At 64.1% G+C, this 12,296-nt stretch overlaps 1 protein-coding gene across 1 annotated transcript in view; it reads right to left on the bottom strand.

Annotated features, from left to right (window-relative positions):
* COL18A1 (collagen type XVIII alpha 1 chain) overlaps positions 1–12,296 on the bottom strand; it is a 183,013-nt gene that overhangs the window by 24,152 nt on the left and 146,565 nt on the right. The window contains exons 2-9 of the mRNA XM_071214500.1: positions 10,049–10,179; positions 3,584–3,699; positions 3,138–3,353; positions 2,778–2,804; positions 1,508–1,570; positions 1,353–1,430; positions 992–1,045; positions 664–822 (exon numbers count right to left, since the gene is read on the bottom strand). Of these exons, the coding sequence (XP_071070601.1) occupies positions 664–822; positions 992–1,045; positions 1,353–1,430; positions 1,508–1,570; positions 2,778–2,804; positions 3,138–3,353; positions 3,584–3,699; positions 10,049–10,179 (844 nt within the window). The remainder of the gene's footprint in view (positions 1–663; positions 823–991; positions 1,046–1,352; positions 1,431–1,507; positions 1,571–2,777; positions 2,805–3,137; positions 3,354–3,583; positions 3,700–10,048; positions 10,180–12,296) is intronic.

Below are 12,296 nucleotides of genomic sequence, written 5' to 3'. Positions count from 1 at the left end.
CTGCCCGTCACCGTGGGGCGTGGAGGGCAGCGGGCCAGCGTGGAGGCGGCGGCCGCCGTGAGGGCGGGGGCTCTGCGGCCGTGGGCGGAGCTGGGTTGCCCTTCCTGCCTCCTCGGGCTTCTCCAGGGAGCCTCCCGCTGCGCCCCGAGCTGGGCCCACGGTGCCGTGACGGGGTCAGCCGCGCAGGCCACCGCAAACGGCGCTGGGAGCCCCTTGGGGCTGGGGGCGGGGAGGGCGGGCGCTGGGGCACTGCCCAGTGGGGGCAGAGGGCAGGGGCAGGCGGTGTGTGGGGCAGGGGGGCTCCCTGAAGAGAGTTTGCCCAACACAGGCCCCTCAGCAATCCCCGGCCCATCCGGGTCCTGGCGAGGACCTCGGCTCGCCGTCTTTTATACCCCCCACCCCCAGACCCTTGTGAGCCCAGGGAGACCCCGTGGGGCCACTGAACCGAGGGCCACGCCTTTCCATGGGAGACCCCGAAGGCCGGGGGCAGCACACCGCATGGTCAGCGGCCCGGGAGCCGGGCTCTGTGCGCTCAGGCTGTCCCACGCCTCGTGGACGGCGCGGCAGGAATGGGCAGGATCCCCTGGCGCCCTCGCCCGCCTCTGGGCTGACAGGCCCTGCCGTGGGCAGGGGCGCAGGGGGCGGGGGCGGAGCAGGACTTACCGGGGGGCCGGGGAGCCCGGGGACCCCGTCCCGGCCAGGCACGCCGGGCAGGCCTGCAGGTCCTGGGGTGTCCGAGCTGTTCACCCCGAAGCGGCCGGGCTCGCCGGGCAGGCCGGGGACACCAGGGGGCCCGGGGGGGCCGGGGAAGCCTCGCGGCCCCTGGACGTGGAAACGGATGTCAGGGTTATGCAGCCCCGCCGAGCGGCGGCCCCCGCCCCCAAGCGGCCTCGTCAGCCCGGGGTCCCCGCGAGACAGGCGGAGCTGCGCGGACCCCCGCGGGCACGTGAAGCAGGAGCGCAGGCACCGCGCTGTCCCTGCCGGGGCTCACCCTGAGGCTCTCCAGGTCGCCGCCAAGGCCGGACCCCTCCATGTCGATGAAGGTCTGAGGGGGGAGCCGGGGGGCTGTTAGGGGGGCTGGGCGTGCAGAGCGGCCACACCACCAGGCCCGGCCTGGGCTCCCACCGCGACCAGCCAGAGCCCACGGGTCCTGCCCACGGCTCAGGACGCCCCCCGCCCCTGCCCGGGCCTCGAGGGTGGGAGCTGCCTCTCCTGGGGGTGCCCCCACGTTTGTGGGTGACAGCACCCTGAAACCTCGTGCCTGGCCTTAGGGTGCAGTGCAGAGTAGCTCACGGCCCTCCCGGCCGGGGAGGCGGGCAGCCCCGTAGGGAGGAGGCCAGGGCGGGACTCACCAGCCGGTCATGTCGCACGGAGGGTCCCGGCGGCCCTGGTGGTCCTGGGGGTCCTCTGGGCCCGACCCCGGGGTCCCCCTGGGAACAGGAGACAAGCCCGTCACTCAGGGCAGGGAGACGGGATCAGGGCCCCGTCCCGCCGAGGGGGGCCTCACCTTCTCGCCCTTGGGGCCCGCGTCGCCTGGGGTCCCTGGGAAGCCCTGAGGCCCGACGTTGCCCTGGAAGACAAAGAGCCGGAAAAGGCCTGTCTGTCGCCACCGCAGCGGCCGGCATGCAGTCTCCGTGCCCCGGCCCCTCCTCACAGGGCCAAAGCCCACCGGCAGCACGGAACAGCCCGGAGCCGCGCCCACAGGCAGCGGGTCAGAGCCGGGGCGTCCACGGCACCGACGCCGACAGCACAGGACCCCCGCGTCCCCGCCCAACGGTGGGCGCTCGTCTGTGCAGGCATGTGTGCTCGTGAGTGTCGTGGGGAGCACTGCACGGAGAACGTGCCGGCCCCTTTGCCGCGCTGCGTAAGTGGCTGGGAGGCCCTCGTGGCCTAAGTGACGGTCAGCGTTTCTGAATGTCCCACACGGGCCTGAACACAAAATTCTCACATGACCTAGCAGAGGAAGCTTGTGGATCGAGGCGTTGGAATCTACCTAAGCACACACATGGGCACTCCCACGCATGTGTACACGCCATTCATGTACTTGTACCACGCACACGGCCTGGAACACACACGCACGCTCACGGACACGTGCTCGCACACACTGGCCCGGAGGTCTGACGCCCCCGCCCTGACTGAGGGCCAGGGAACGTCCGCAGGCCCCGTCGGCGCAGCCTTATCGAGCAGCTTTGTTGTCGGGTGCAAAGAGGTTCGTGAGTGGTTGTGTCGTCGCCACGGAACGCGCTTCCTGCCCTGCTCGAGCGTCTTCTGCTTGGATCAGCTGCGCCTAGAATTTAGGTTGCAATGCCCCCTTCTCCTTTTGTGCTCCCATTTGCCTGTGATACTGTGTCCCAAACCTTTGTTTGCATCCTTACTATACCATTTTATATGCTTAGTTTCTTGGAAATAGTGTTCACCAATTTTTAAAAATCCAAACTAAGTGCCCCAGAAAACGCTCACATTTATTGTGACTTCGGGTAACTGCACTTGTCCTGCTGCTTCTTCACTGTGTACCGCCCCCTCCTCCAACTGCCAGGTTTTCTGCCTCACGTAGTTTTTGCTCTAAGGGTTTGGAAGCTCTCCCTTCTACTTCTTTTTTTTTCTCTTAATTAGTCTCAATCTCTCAATGCTATCAACAGTTAGACATATAATTTCCTAAATTGCTTTTCAGTTTGAAATATCCTTCCTACGTGAAGTTTAAAAAGCGGGTCGTGGTGAAAGCGCCGCAGGGGCTGGCGCGAACGCCGCGAGAGCGTGAGGAGAAGGAGCCCACCTACCGGCCTTCCGTCTTCACCGGGATCCCCCTGCAAGGGCGAGAGCAGTCAGTGTGGAAACGACCCGCCCCTCCCGAGACCCCGCCTCCCGAGCGCGCGCAGCCCAGAGACCCTCAGCCCAGAGACCCTCGCATTCTCCTTTCCCTCCCCCGTATCGCGTGGCGCAAACCAGCCCCGAAGCGTGGGTGCAGTCTCCCAAGCCTTCCCGCTCGTGCCCGGGGGACACCGGGCTGGTGCGGGGACACGGTCCGGGCCTCCGGGGCCTGCACTGGTCCTGGCATCCCCATCAGCCGCACCCTGCCCCTCCCACCCGAGACCCCCACTCTGGGCCGGCCAGGCCTGACCTCGGGCATGCGCACTCACCGGCTGACCGTCCCGTCCCGGGAGTCCATCCTTCCCTGGTGGTCCAGCAGGTCCGGGGGGCCCCTGGGGCCCGGGGACGGGCTGCGTGTGGGCGCTGTCGGGGCTGCGCACGGCCGGGCCCGGGGGGCCCTGGGGACCGACGGGGCCAGGCAGGCCCTGGGCGCCCGGCTCCCCCTTCTGCCCCTTCGGGCCTGGCGAGCTCAGCCTGGGCGGGTCCTAGGAGCAGAGACGGGGCACAGCTGGGGAAAAGAGGGCCGCGGTGCCCCCAGGCTCTGCCCTGCGGCCCCCTCACCTGCCCACATGGGGCCGATGACACGCCCAGCGCGGGGCTGGCGCAGGAGCCCAGCTGTGGACGCCAGCGTCTGCCGCGCCCGCCGAGGGCCAGGGAGCTCCGGTTCTCAGGCCACCGTGGCCCAGGGGCCAGGGTCAGGGCACGGGGGCCTCACCTCTTCCACGCCACCTCCAGGTTTCCGGGTGCTTCCGTCCCACATGGCCACGACGTCTGCATCTGCAGGCCCTGCGCCGCCCGGCCCTCTGTGCACGGCACCAGGAGGCGTCTGAGCTGGGGGGGGGGGGCTGCTGTCAGACCCGGTGCTGCCCCTTCCCCAGGGAGGCGGCCCCGTCCCCCCGGTGCTGGCCTGGGGCCCACCGGGCACGGGGAGGCCCGAGCCCCAAGCTGCGCTCCTGAAGCAGGTGGTCCGACAGGTGTGTGTTGGGGGGGGCAGCAGGAGCAGCCCGTGTGGGGGAACCTGAAATTGGCGGTAAATGGGTGCGTGAGTCTAAGCGAGGCACCGATCTGCCCTCAAGCCACTCCTGTCTTGGGGCGCCACCATCTCCAATATGGCTGACAAAACCTTCCGGAAGATTCTTCCTGGCTTCCAGACACCATGAACTCCTGGCCCGTCCAAAATGCCTTCTCATCACTCATCACTCTTTTCCTTTTTTCCCTCTGAACTTCTTTAAAAGTTGAAAACCCACAGAAATTCTACACGAGTCACACAACGGGCATCTGCACTGCCCCCTTGGGGGCACCGCTCCTCGCCCCTCCCTCTCCCCTCCTTCTAGGTCCCCCTCCTCTCTCCCCCCTTCTACTGCCCTCTCCCCTCCCTCCCTCCCTCCCTCCTCTCCCCCCTCCCTATTTCCCTTTCCTCTTTTCTCCCATTCCTTTCTTCCCTCCCCTCCTTTTATTCCCCTCCCTCCTTCCCCCCTCCATCTACGTCCCCCTCCCCTCCCCCTTCTAGGTCCCCCTCCACTCCCTCCCCTCCCCCCTCCCCTCCCTTCCTCCCTCTCCTCCTCCTTCTAGGTCCCCCTCCCCTCCCCCCCCTCTCCTTCTAGGCCCCCCTCCTCTCCCCCTCTTCCTCTCTCCCCCCTCCTACTGCCCTCTCCCCTCCCCTCCTTTTATTCCTCTCCCTCCCTCCCCCCCTCCTTCTAGGTCCCCCTCCTCCCCCTCCTCCTCTCCCCCCTCCCTCCCTCTCTCCCCCTCTCCTCCCCCCTCCCCCCTCTCCCCTCCCCTCTCGCACTTTCTCTCCTTTGCTGAACCCGCTGAGTCTTGCATTCTTCGTGGCCCCCTTGTCCTCAAACAACCTTTCCTCCAACAGCGCCGGCTCCACAGGCGGGAGGCACGACGGACGCGGTTTGGGATGCCCCACTCTTCTAGGGGGCTTCTGAACACTCCCTTTTCTGGGGGAACTTTTGCCCCTCAGTTGGGGCCACCAGAGTCTGCCCTGCAGGGTCCTGACCTCGAGCTGGCTGAGCTTGGCCGCCAGACGGCCCTGGAAAGGCGCTGACCAGGGCGCTGACCAGCCCCGCCCCCCTTCTGCCCGCAGCTCAGGGCGCAGAACAAAGTGGAGCACCGTCCAGCCCGGCGCCTGCGGCCAGTGCCTCAGGGCTCCCCAGCCCACAGTGACGGCTGCCCCCACCCCCCGCTGCAGGTCAAGGGGTCCCCCAGCTGCAGGTCCCGGGGTCCCTGGCCGCAGGTCTGCAGGTCTCGGGGTCCCCCAGGTGCAGGTCTCGGGGTCCCCCAGCTGCAGGTCTCGGGATCTCCCGGCTGCAGGTCTCGGGATCTACTGGCTGCAGGTCTTGGGGTCCCCCAGCTGCAGGTCTCAGGGTGCCTGGCTGCAGATCTCGGGGTCCCCTGGCTGCAGGTCTCGGGATCTCCCGGCTGCAGATCTCGGGGTCCCCCGGCTGCAGGTCTCGGGATCTCCCGGCTGCAGGTCTCGGGGTCGCCCAGCTGCAGGTCTCGGGGTCCCAGGCGGCCAGGAGCCCAGATGCGGTGTCCCCCGGCCACTAGGGGGCAGCACAGCACACCCGAGGCCTGGGCTGCGCAGGCTCGGGTCTAACCTCGCTGGGACGGTTTTCGCGCAGGAAGTGGCCTCAGTGGGGTGGGCGTGAGCAGAGGACGGCGCAGGAGGCAAGAGCTTGAGGCAGAGGCGCCAGGCCCTCTGGGGGTGGAGACCACCTGGGGCCTCGCTGGGCCCACGGGGGACACGGCCGGGCAGGGTCCTGGGGTTCTCGGCGCTGGGGGCCGGCTCACGCCCCGCCCAGACACCCCAAGCTATGCCCTCGGGGGTCCCGAACCCTCGCATGCGGTGCTCCCCCCTGGAGAGGCCTGGTCTTCCCCCAGCACGGCCCCCGAGCTCATGAGCCTCAGGGGAGGGTCCACCCAGGACGGGCAGGGTCAGGGGACCCGGGGCTCAGGGGACGGGCAGGGACGCAGGGGACGGGGGGCTCAGGGGACGGGGGGCTCAGGGGATAGGCAGGGACGCAGGGGACGGGGGGCTCAGGGGATGGGGTGGGTTTGGGATGAGCTCAGGGGATGAGTGTGGGCTCACGGGCTGGGCAGGAGCTCACGGGCCGGGCAGGGAGCTCACGGGCCGGGCAGGGGCTCAGGGGGCGAGTCGGGGCTCGGGGCCTGTGGTGGTGCCGACGCGCAGGCGCAGGAGGGGCCCCTCTGGTGGGCCGGGGCAGGCCGAGCGGGCGCCGTCCTGGGGAGCGGCTGGGCTGCCGGCCGCGTGCTGACTGCTCTGGGAGGGCGTGGCCCTTGCCCGTGCCTCCGCCACCCCCCGCTCTAGCTCGGCGCCGTCGCAGGGTGGCCCCTTAGGGACCAGGGAATGGTGGCTGCTAAGAAGACCAGGCCAGCGCGGAGTGCGGGAGCAGCCGGCTCCAGAAACCCGAGACCCCCGAAAATCAGCACCGGGCACCTGCGGCTCAGTCTCACCGAGGACACTTTGGAGGGACGGGCTGGGTTCGCCCTTCTGCCCAAAACTAACGGAAGTGACCAAATCCGTGAGATGGCAGCTGCAGGCAGGGGAGGGGAGGGGCCCTGAGGGCGGAGGCCAAGCAGCCCCCCGTGCCCAGGTTACTGCCGGGAGGGAGATCCCAGGCCGGGCGGGGATGGGCCACCCCGAGGGGAGCCGAGCGGCGTCAGCGGAACCCGAGGCTTCTACCCCGGGGAGAGGCTCCCAGAGGCTGCGGGATCAGCTGTGTCCCACGGCCCACTGTGCGTCCACCCACGAGCCACAGAGGCTGCGGGATCAGCTGTGTCCACGGCCCACTGTGCATCCACCCACGAGCCAGATGCTGCAGGATCAGCTGTGTCCACGGACCACTGTGCGTCCACCCACGAGCCACAGAAGCTGCGGGATCAGCTGTGTCCACGGCCCACTGTGCGTCCACCCACGAGCCACAGACGACCAGAACGGGAGCTGCAAGGCCGCTCCAGCAGCTGAGCAACGGGTCACCTAGGGGTCTACTTGGCAAGAGGAGGACTGTGGTCAAGAGGTCAGAGAAGACGACACAGGCGGAGAGGGCTGTGCTCCTGGCCCTGAAGACCGTTCCAAGACGCCAGCGCGTACCAGGTGGACTTAGAGACCAAGGCCCATGGAAACCCACAAACCACTTGGAGGTCACGGGGACACGCGGAGGACACAGAAGGGCCAGGACGCCCGTGAGAAGGCGGAACGGCGCGGGGACGGCATGACCCACCGAGACGCGCTATAAAAGGGCCGAGGCTTGAGGTGTTGTAGGGACGGACAAACAGACCACTGGGACAGGGCTCAAGTCCAGCCCGTGACCACCCACGTGGACCCCTGCTGTCCAGCCGAGGCAGGCCGTGGGAAAGGACAGCCTTCGCAGAAAAGCGCATGTATAAGCAGAAAAAGGAACTTGTCTCAGCCTCACACCACACACAAAAATTACCTCGAAATGAATCCTGGACCTAAATGTGAAACCTGAAGCTCTAAGACGCCTAGAAGGAAACGGGAGAAAACCTTTGTGATGTGGGCGGGGTAAAGAGTTCTTAGCTAGGACACCAGAAGCACGGCCCATCCAAGAATAGACTCATACGCTGGACTCATCAGAAGTAAACGAGTGACCCTAAACGCGCCGTCAAGAGAGCAGAGACCAGGCGTCGGGAGAAGAGGTGCGCAGAGCACGCCCTGAACAGGGACTTGCCCCCAGAGCATGTGAAGAGCTCTCGAAACGCCGTGAGAAGAGCAACGCCCGCCTCAGAAGCCCGCCAGGCGTTGGGCAGATGCCACGCAGTGCCGCCGGGCGGCCCGGCGAGGAGGTGGAAGTGGAACTCAGGGCGCGACGGCGAGGTGGCGCAGCTGCTCTGGAGAAGTGCGGCCGTCTAAAAAAGCTCCACAGGGAAACGGACTTTGGCCCAGTGGTTAAGGCGTCCGTCTACCACATGGGAGGTCCGCGGTTCAAACCCCAGGCCTCCTTGACCCGTGTGGAGCTGGCCCATGCGCAGTGCTGATGCGTGCAAGGAGCGCCCTGCCATGCAGGGGTGTCCCCCGCGTAGGGGAGCCCCACGCGCAAGGAGTGCACCCATAAGGAGAGCCGCCCAGCGCGAAGGAGGGAGCAGCCTGCCCAGGAATGGCGCCGCCCACACTTCCCGTGCCGCTGACGACAACAGAAGCGGACAAAGAAACAAGATGCAGCAAAAGGACACAGAAAACAGACAACCAGGGGAGGGGAGGGGAATTAAATAAATAAATAAATCTTTAAAAAGTAAATAAATAAATAAAAATAAAAAAGCTCCACAGACGGTGCCGCGCGCTCCAGCCACTCCGCGCCAGCCACGTACGTGAGAGACGTGAACGCACATGCCTGTACGGAGACGTGCTAGCGCGTCCACAGCGTTTCATGGGCAATAGCTTAAGTGTCCCTGAACAGGCGACATGAGAACATATGTGCTACACCCACGCGAGGGAAAACACACACAGGGTCGCGTCTCAACATGGGGACGCTGCAGGAAGAAGCCGGGCTCAATCTCTGATTCCAGTTACAGGGGAAGCTGGAAATGCCACCTAACAGTGACAGACGCACTGTCTGTCTTGGGGTGGGGGGCAGGGGGAGGGTGACAAAAGGGCACGAGGACTCTCTTGGGGGAGGGAAGCGTCACTCTCGTAGTGCAGCGGTTTCGTGGGGTGTGCACACACAGCAAGGCTTATCAACCTGTACGCCTAGAAGACCTGCAATTCATTGTATGCTGATTTCCCCTAAAATCAACAAAACAAAGACACACAAGCAAAAAAGAACCGAGTCCCAGCAGACCCCGGCCATGCAAGGCCTCCTGATGGCCCAAGCCCCACGGCCCCAGCCAGGCCGACAGGGACGGAGGGCCGAGGGTCCCACCGCCAGGGTGGGACGAGCGTCCCTTGCCCTGATCACGAGCGCTGGCCGCTCTGCCAGCTGGCCGTGCCCCCAGAGGCCCAGAGCGCCTTGTGGCCTTAGAAACAGAAGGGAGGCGCCGGAAACGGGAACGCGGCCCGGGCGCCAGCTCAGCGGCCTCCCGCTGGGTCGTTTGTAAGTCGGCCGCGCTAGCGCCGTTTCAGTAGCTGAGAGGAGCGCCCGGTGCGTCTCTAAACGGCCCCGCTCTCACTTCCACCTCCTGCTCGAGTATGGGAGACAGAGTTCTCGCTGGACGCCCCTTCCCTGCTGCTGAGGCACGGCTGGCCCTGGCCCTGCTGAGGGGCCCGTGGGCCGAACGGGGTCACCATTGGTGGACGGCACGGCAGGATACCTGGCGTGTGCAGGTGGGCCCTGAAGGCCGAGGGTCGAGGCAGACGGGGCAGCGGGAGCCACCGTGCCAGGAGGACACCAGCTTTGGAGGCGACGCAGGGAGCACGCGCCCCGGGGTGGGGGCAGCCCAGGAAGCTGGCGGAGAGGCACAAGGAACCGGGGCTCGTCCCGCAGCCCATGGCGCTGAATTCTGCCACCAACCTGGACGAGCAGGGAAACCGATCCCCAGAACCCCTGAAAGGAGCATGGCCCTGTGACACCCCGATTCCAGCCTGTGAGGCTCTCCTTGGACTTGTACCCCCAGAACTGGGGCATCAGGGCACTGCTGCAAACGTCTACATCAGGGTGGATTTGTTACGCAGCAAGAGGCAGCTCCGACAGTCAGGTACGCGTGTCCCTTCTGACGAGCCCTGTGCCTCTGGCAGCCCACAGCCCCGGGGCCGGCAGAGCTGCAGGGTCCCCTTGACTCCACGAGAGAAGGGCACAACCCCAGGTGCGACCTGGGGAGGGCCCGTGCTCCAGGTCACCTCCTCCCCTCCAAGCGAAACTCTGGGCCTCCTGCAGCCCCCCAGCCGAGGGAGCGGCAGCAGCACCCAGCAGTGGAGTCGCCCCCAAACCCCCAAGCGCCAGAAAATGGGCCCAGAGCACAGCTCTGCCCCACAGCTCTTGTGGCTCAGCCAGGAGAGTGTATCTGTGGCTGCCAGCCAACTCCTCTGCGCTACACCCCCCAATCCCCACCCCAAACATCGCATCCCTTGAACCCTGCACCCCCAAACATCACACCCCAAACACCACACCCCCAAACACCACACCCATGAACCCTGCGCCCACAAACTCCGTGCCCCATGAACCCTACACCCCATGCACTCACAAAAGAGTTTTACCTCCCAACGAAGGCGCCGCCGTTGCTTCCTCTATTTCTTCGGCTCTGGAATCTTCCGGGTTTCTTCCTTCGGCCAAGGGTGGAGAAGTGACCGGGGGAGCCACGGGGAGGCCCGGCTCTGGGGAGGGGGTCCTGGCAAAGGGAGAGCAGGACGCGCGGTCACTCCGCCTTGCGGGCGGCAAGGCTGGCGTGAAAGGAAGTCTTCAGTTCCAGCAAGAGGGAGCGGGCGGTGAGACGGGCTGACCTGCCGGCCCCCTGGGCTGCCCGCTCGGGCTGCAAATGGCCTGGGCCATGGGCGGGGAGGGGCGCCGCCCTCCTGGTACCCCGAGGAACTGCACATCCCTCCCTGCCGCAGCGGGTTTCCCACGCCGTCAGCCGAACACAGGCAAGGAGTCATTCCTGACCGTGTGACGCAGAAACCACATGAGGGTTTTAAAATTTACCGAATTCACTTAAAATGTAAAAGTCCAAGATATGTCCTCTGTGGATTCGAAAAGTGCCAGCATTTAAAGCTGCTGGAGGAAGCAGATTTGGTCCAACAGATAGAGCATCCACCTACCACATGGGAGGTCCAGGGTTCAAACCCCGGGCCCCCTTGACCCGTGTGGAGCTGGCCCACGCGCAGTGCTAATGCACGCAAGGAGTGCTGTGCCACGCAGGGGTGTCCCCTGCATAGGGGAGTCCCACGCGCAAGGAGAGCACCCCCATAAGGAGAGCCACCCCGCGTGAAACCACAGCCTGCCCAGGAATGGCACCGCACAAACGGAGAGCTGACACAAGATGACGCAACAAAAAGAGACACAGATCCCTAGTGCCACCTGATGAGAATGCAAGCAGACAAAGAAGAGCACACAGCAAATGGACACAGAGAGCAGACAACGGGGGGGGGGGGGGGCAGGAAGGGAAGGGAGAGAAATAAATAAATCTTTTTAAAAAAAGCTGGCCGGGGGGGCTCTGTCGTGGTCCCTAGGGGAGCAGTGGCAGTCCCCCAGGTGCAACGGTAAGAACCAGGAAGGAATGAGGGTCCAACAGTGGGCCCCTGATACTAATGACTATGCTTGTGAGCCTATATGCCTGAAATAAGAACAAGGCCTAGAGCAGCACTGTGCCTGGGAGTTTCCTCCTGACAGCCTTCATGTTACTCAAATGTGGCCAGTCTCGAAGCCAAACTCAGCATGTAGATGCAGTGCATTCCTCCCAGCGTGGGACATGACACCCGGGGATGAGCCTCCCTGGCACTGAGGGATCACTACCAAATACCAGCTGAAGATGCAACTAGAAAATGACCTTGAATTAAAGGTTCAATGCGGATCAGCAGAATATCCCTTTCTACATATAATAACATGACTTTAAAATGCTGTTTGACCTAATGTAAGGGGGAAATGAAAGGAGAAATGAGTTTATATGAGTATGAGTCTCTAAAAAAGAGTCTGGAGGTTGTCAGAAGGAATGCCCTTATGCACACCTGAGCAGAGTCTAAGAGACAGATAAAGTAGATACAACCCCAGGTACTGGTTCTTTTGAGGGATTAAGAGACCATGGGTTCTATGGTCATGGCAGATGGGGTTCACTGCCATGTCAGATGGCCCTTCTTCGGAGCTGGTGTTTCTGCGTGATGGAACTGGACTCAGAGGGGATCTCTTTTCACAAGACTTTCATGCTACTTTGCTGGAATTGTAGTTGGTGTTTAAGATATATTTAGGGGATTTGAATCTCTGGACTGACAATATGATAGCCAGGCCCTGAGCCTCAACCAGACTTCGGCTCCTACACTCTGATTTATTGGACTTACCCCACTCAGCTAACATGGAGTTGAAGAAGGTCAACCACCACACCAGTGAGCCAAGAGTGCCTACAACTGAAAGCAGGAGGATTGCATCCAGTATCCATGTGGAATCTAAGCCGCCTCTTGACATAGATGTGCAATGGACACAACCAATCCAATGTCCACAGAGAAAATGTGGCATTGGTGTGGGAAGGGTGGCCATGGTGGCTGCTGGTGCAGGGAATGGGAGGAAGAGATGAGATGGGGAGGCGTTTTCGGGACTTGGAGTTGTCCTGGGTGGTGCTTCACGGACAACTACAGGACATTGTAGATCCCCCCAGGGCCCATTGGATGGAGCACGGGAGAGTGTGGGCTATGATGTGGACCATTGACTATGGGGTGCAGTGGTGCCCGGAGATGTACTTGCCAGGTGCAGTGGATGTGTCATAATGATGGGAGAGAGTGTTGCTGTGGGGGGAGTGGA

Source organism: Dasypus novemcinctus, chromosome 4 (assembly GCF_030445035.2).
Source record: "Dasypus novemcinctus isolate mDasNov1 chromosome 4, mDasNov1.1.hap2, whole genome shotgun sequence".
Taxonomy (NCBI): Eukaryota; Metazoa; Chordata; class Mammalia; order Cingulata; family Dasypodidae; genus Dasypus; species Dasypus novemcinctus.
This window is presented reverse-complemented; position numbering and strand designations above follow the sequence as displayed.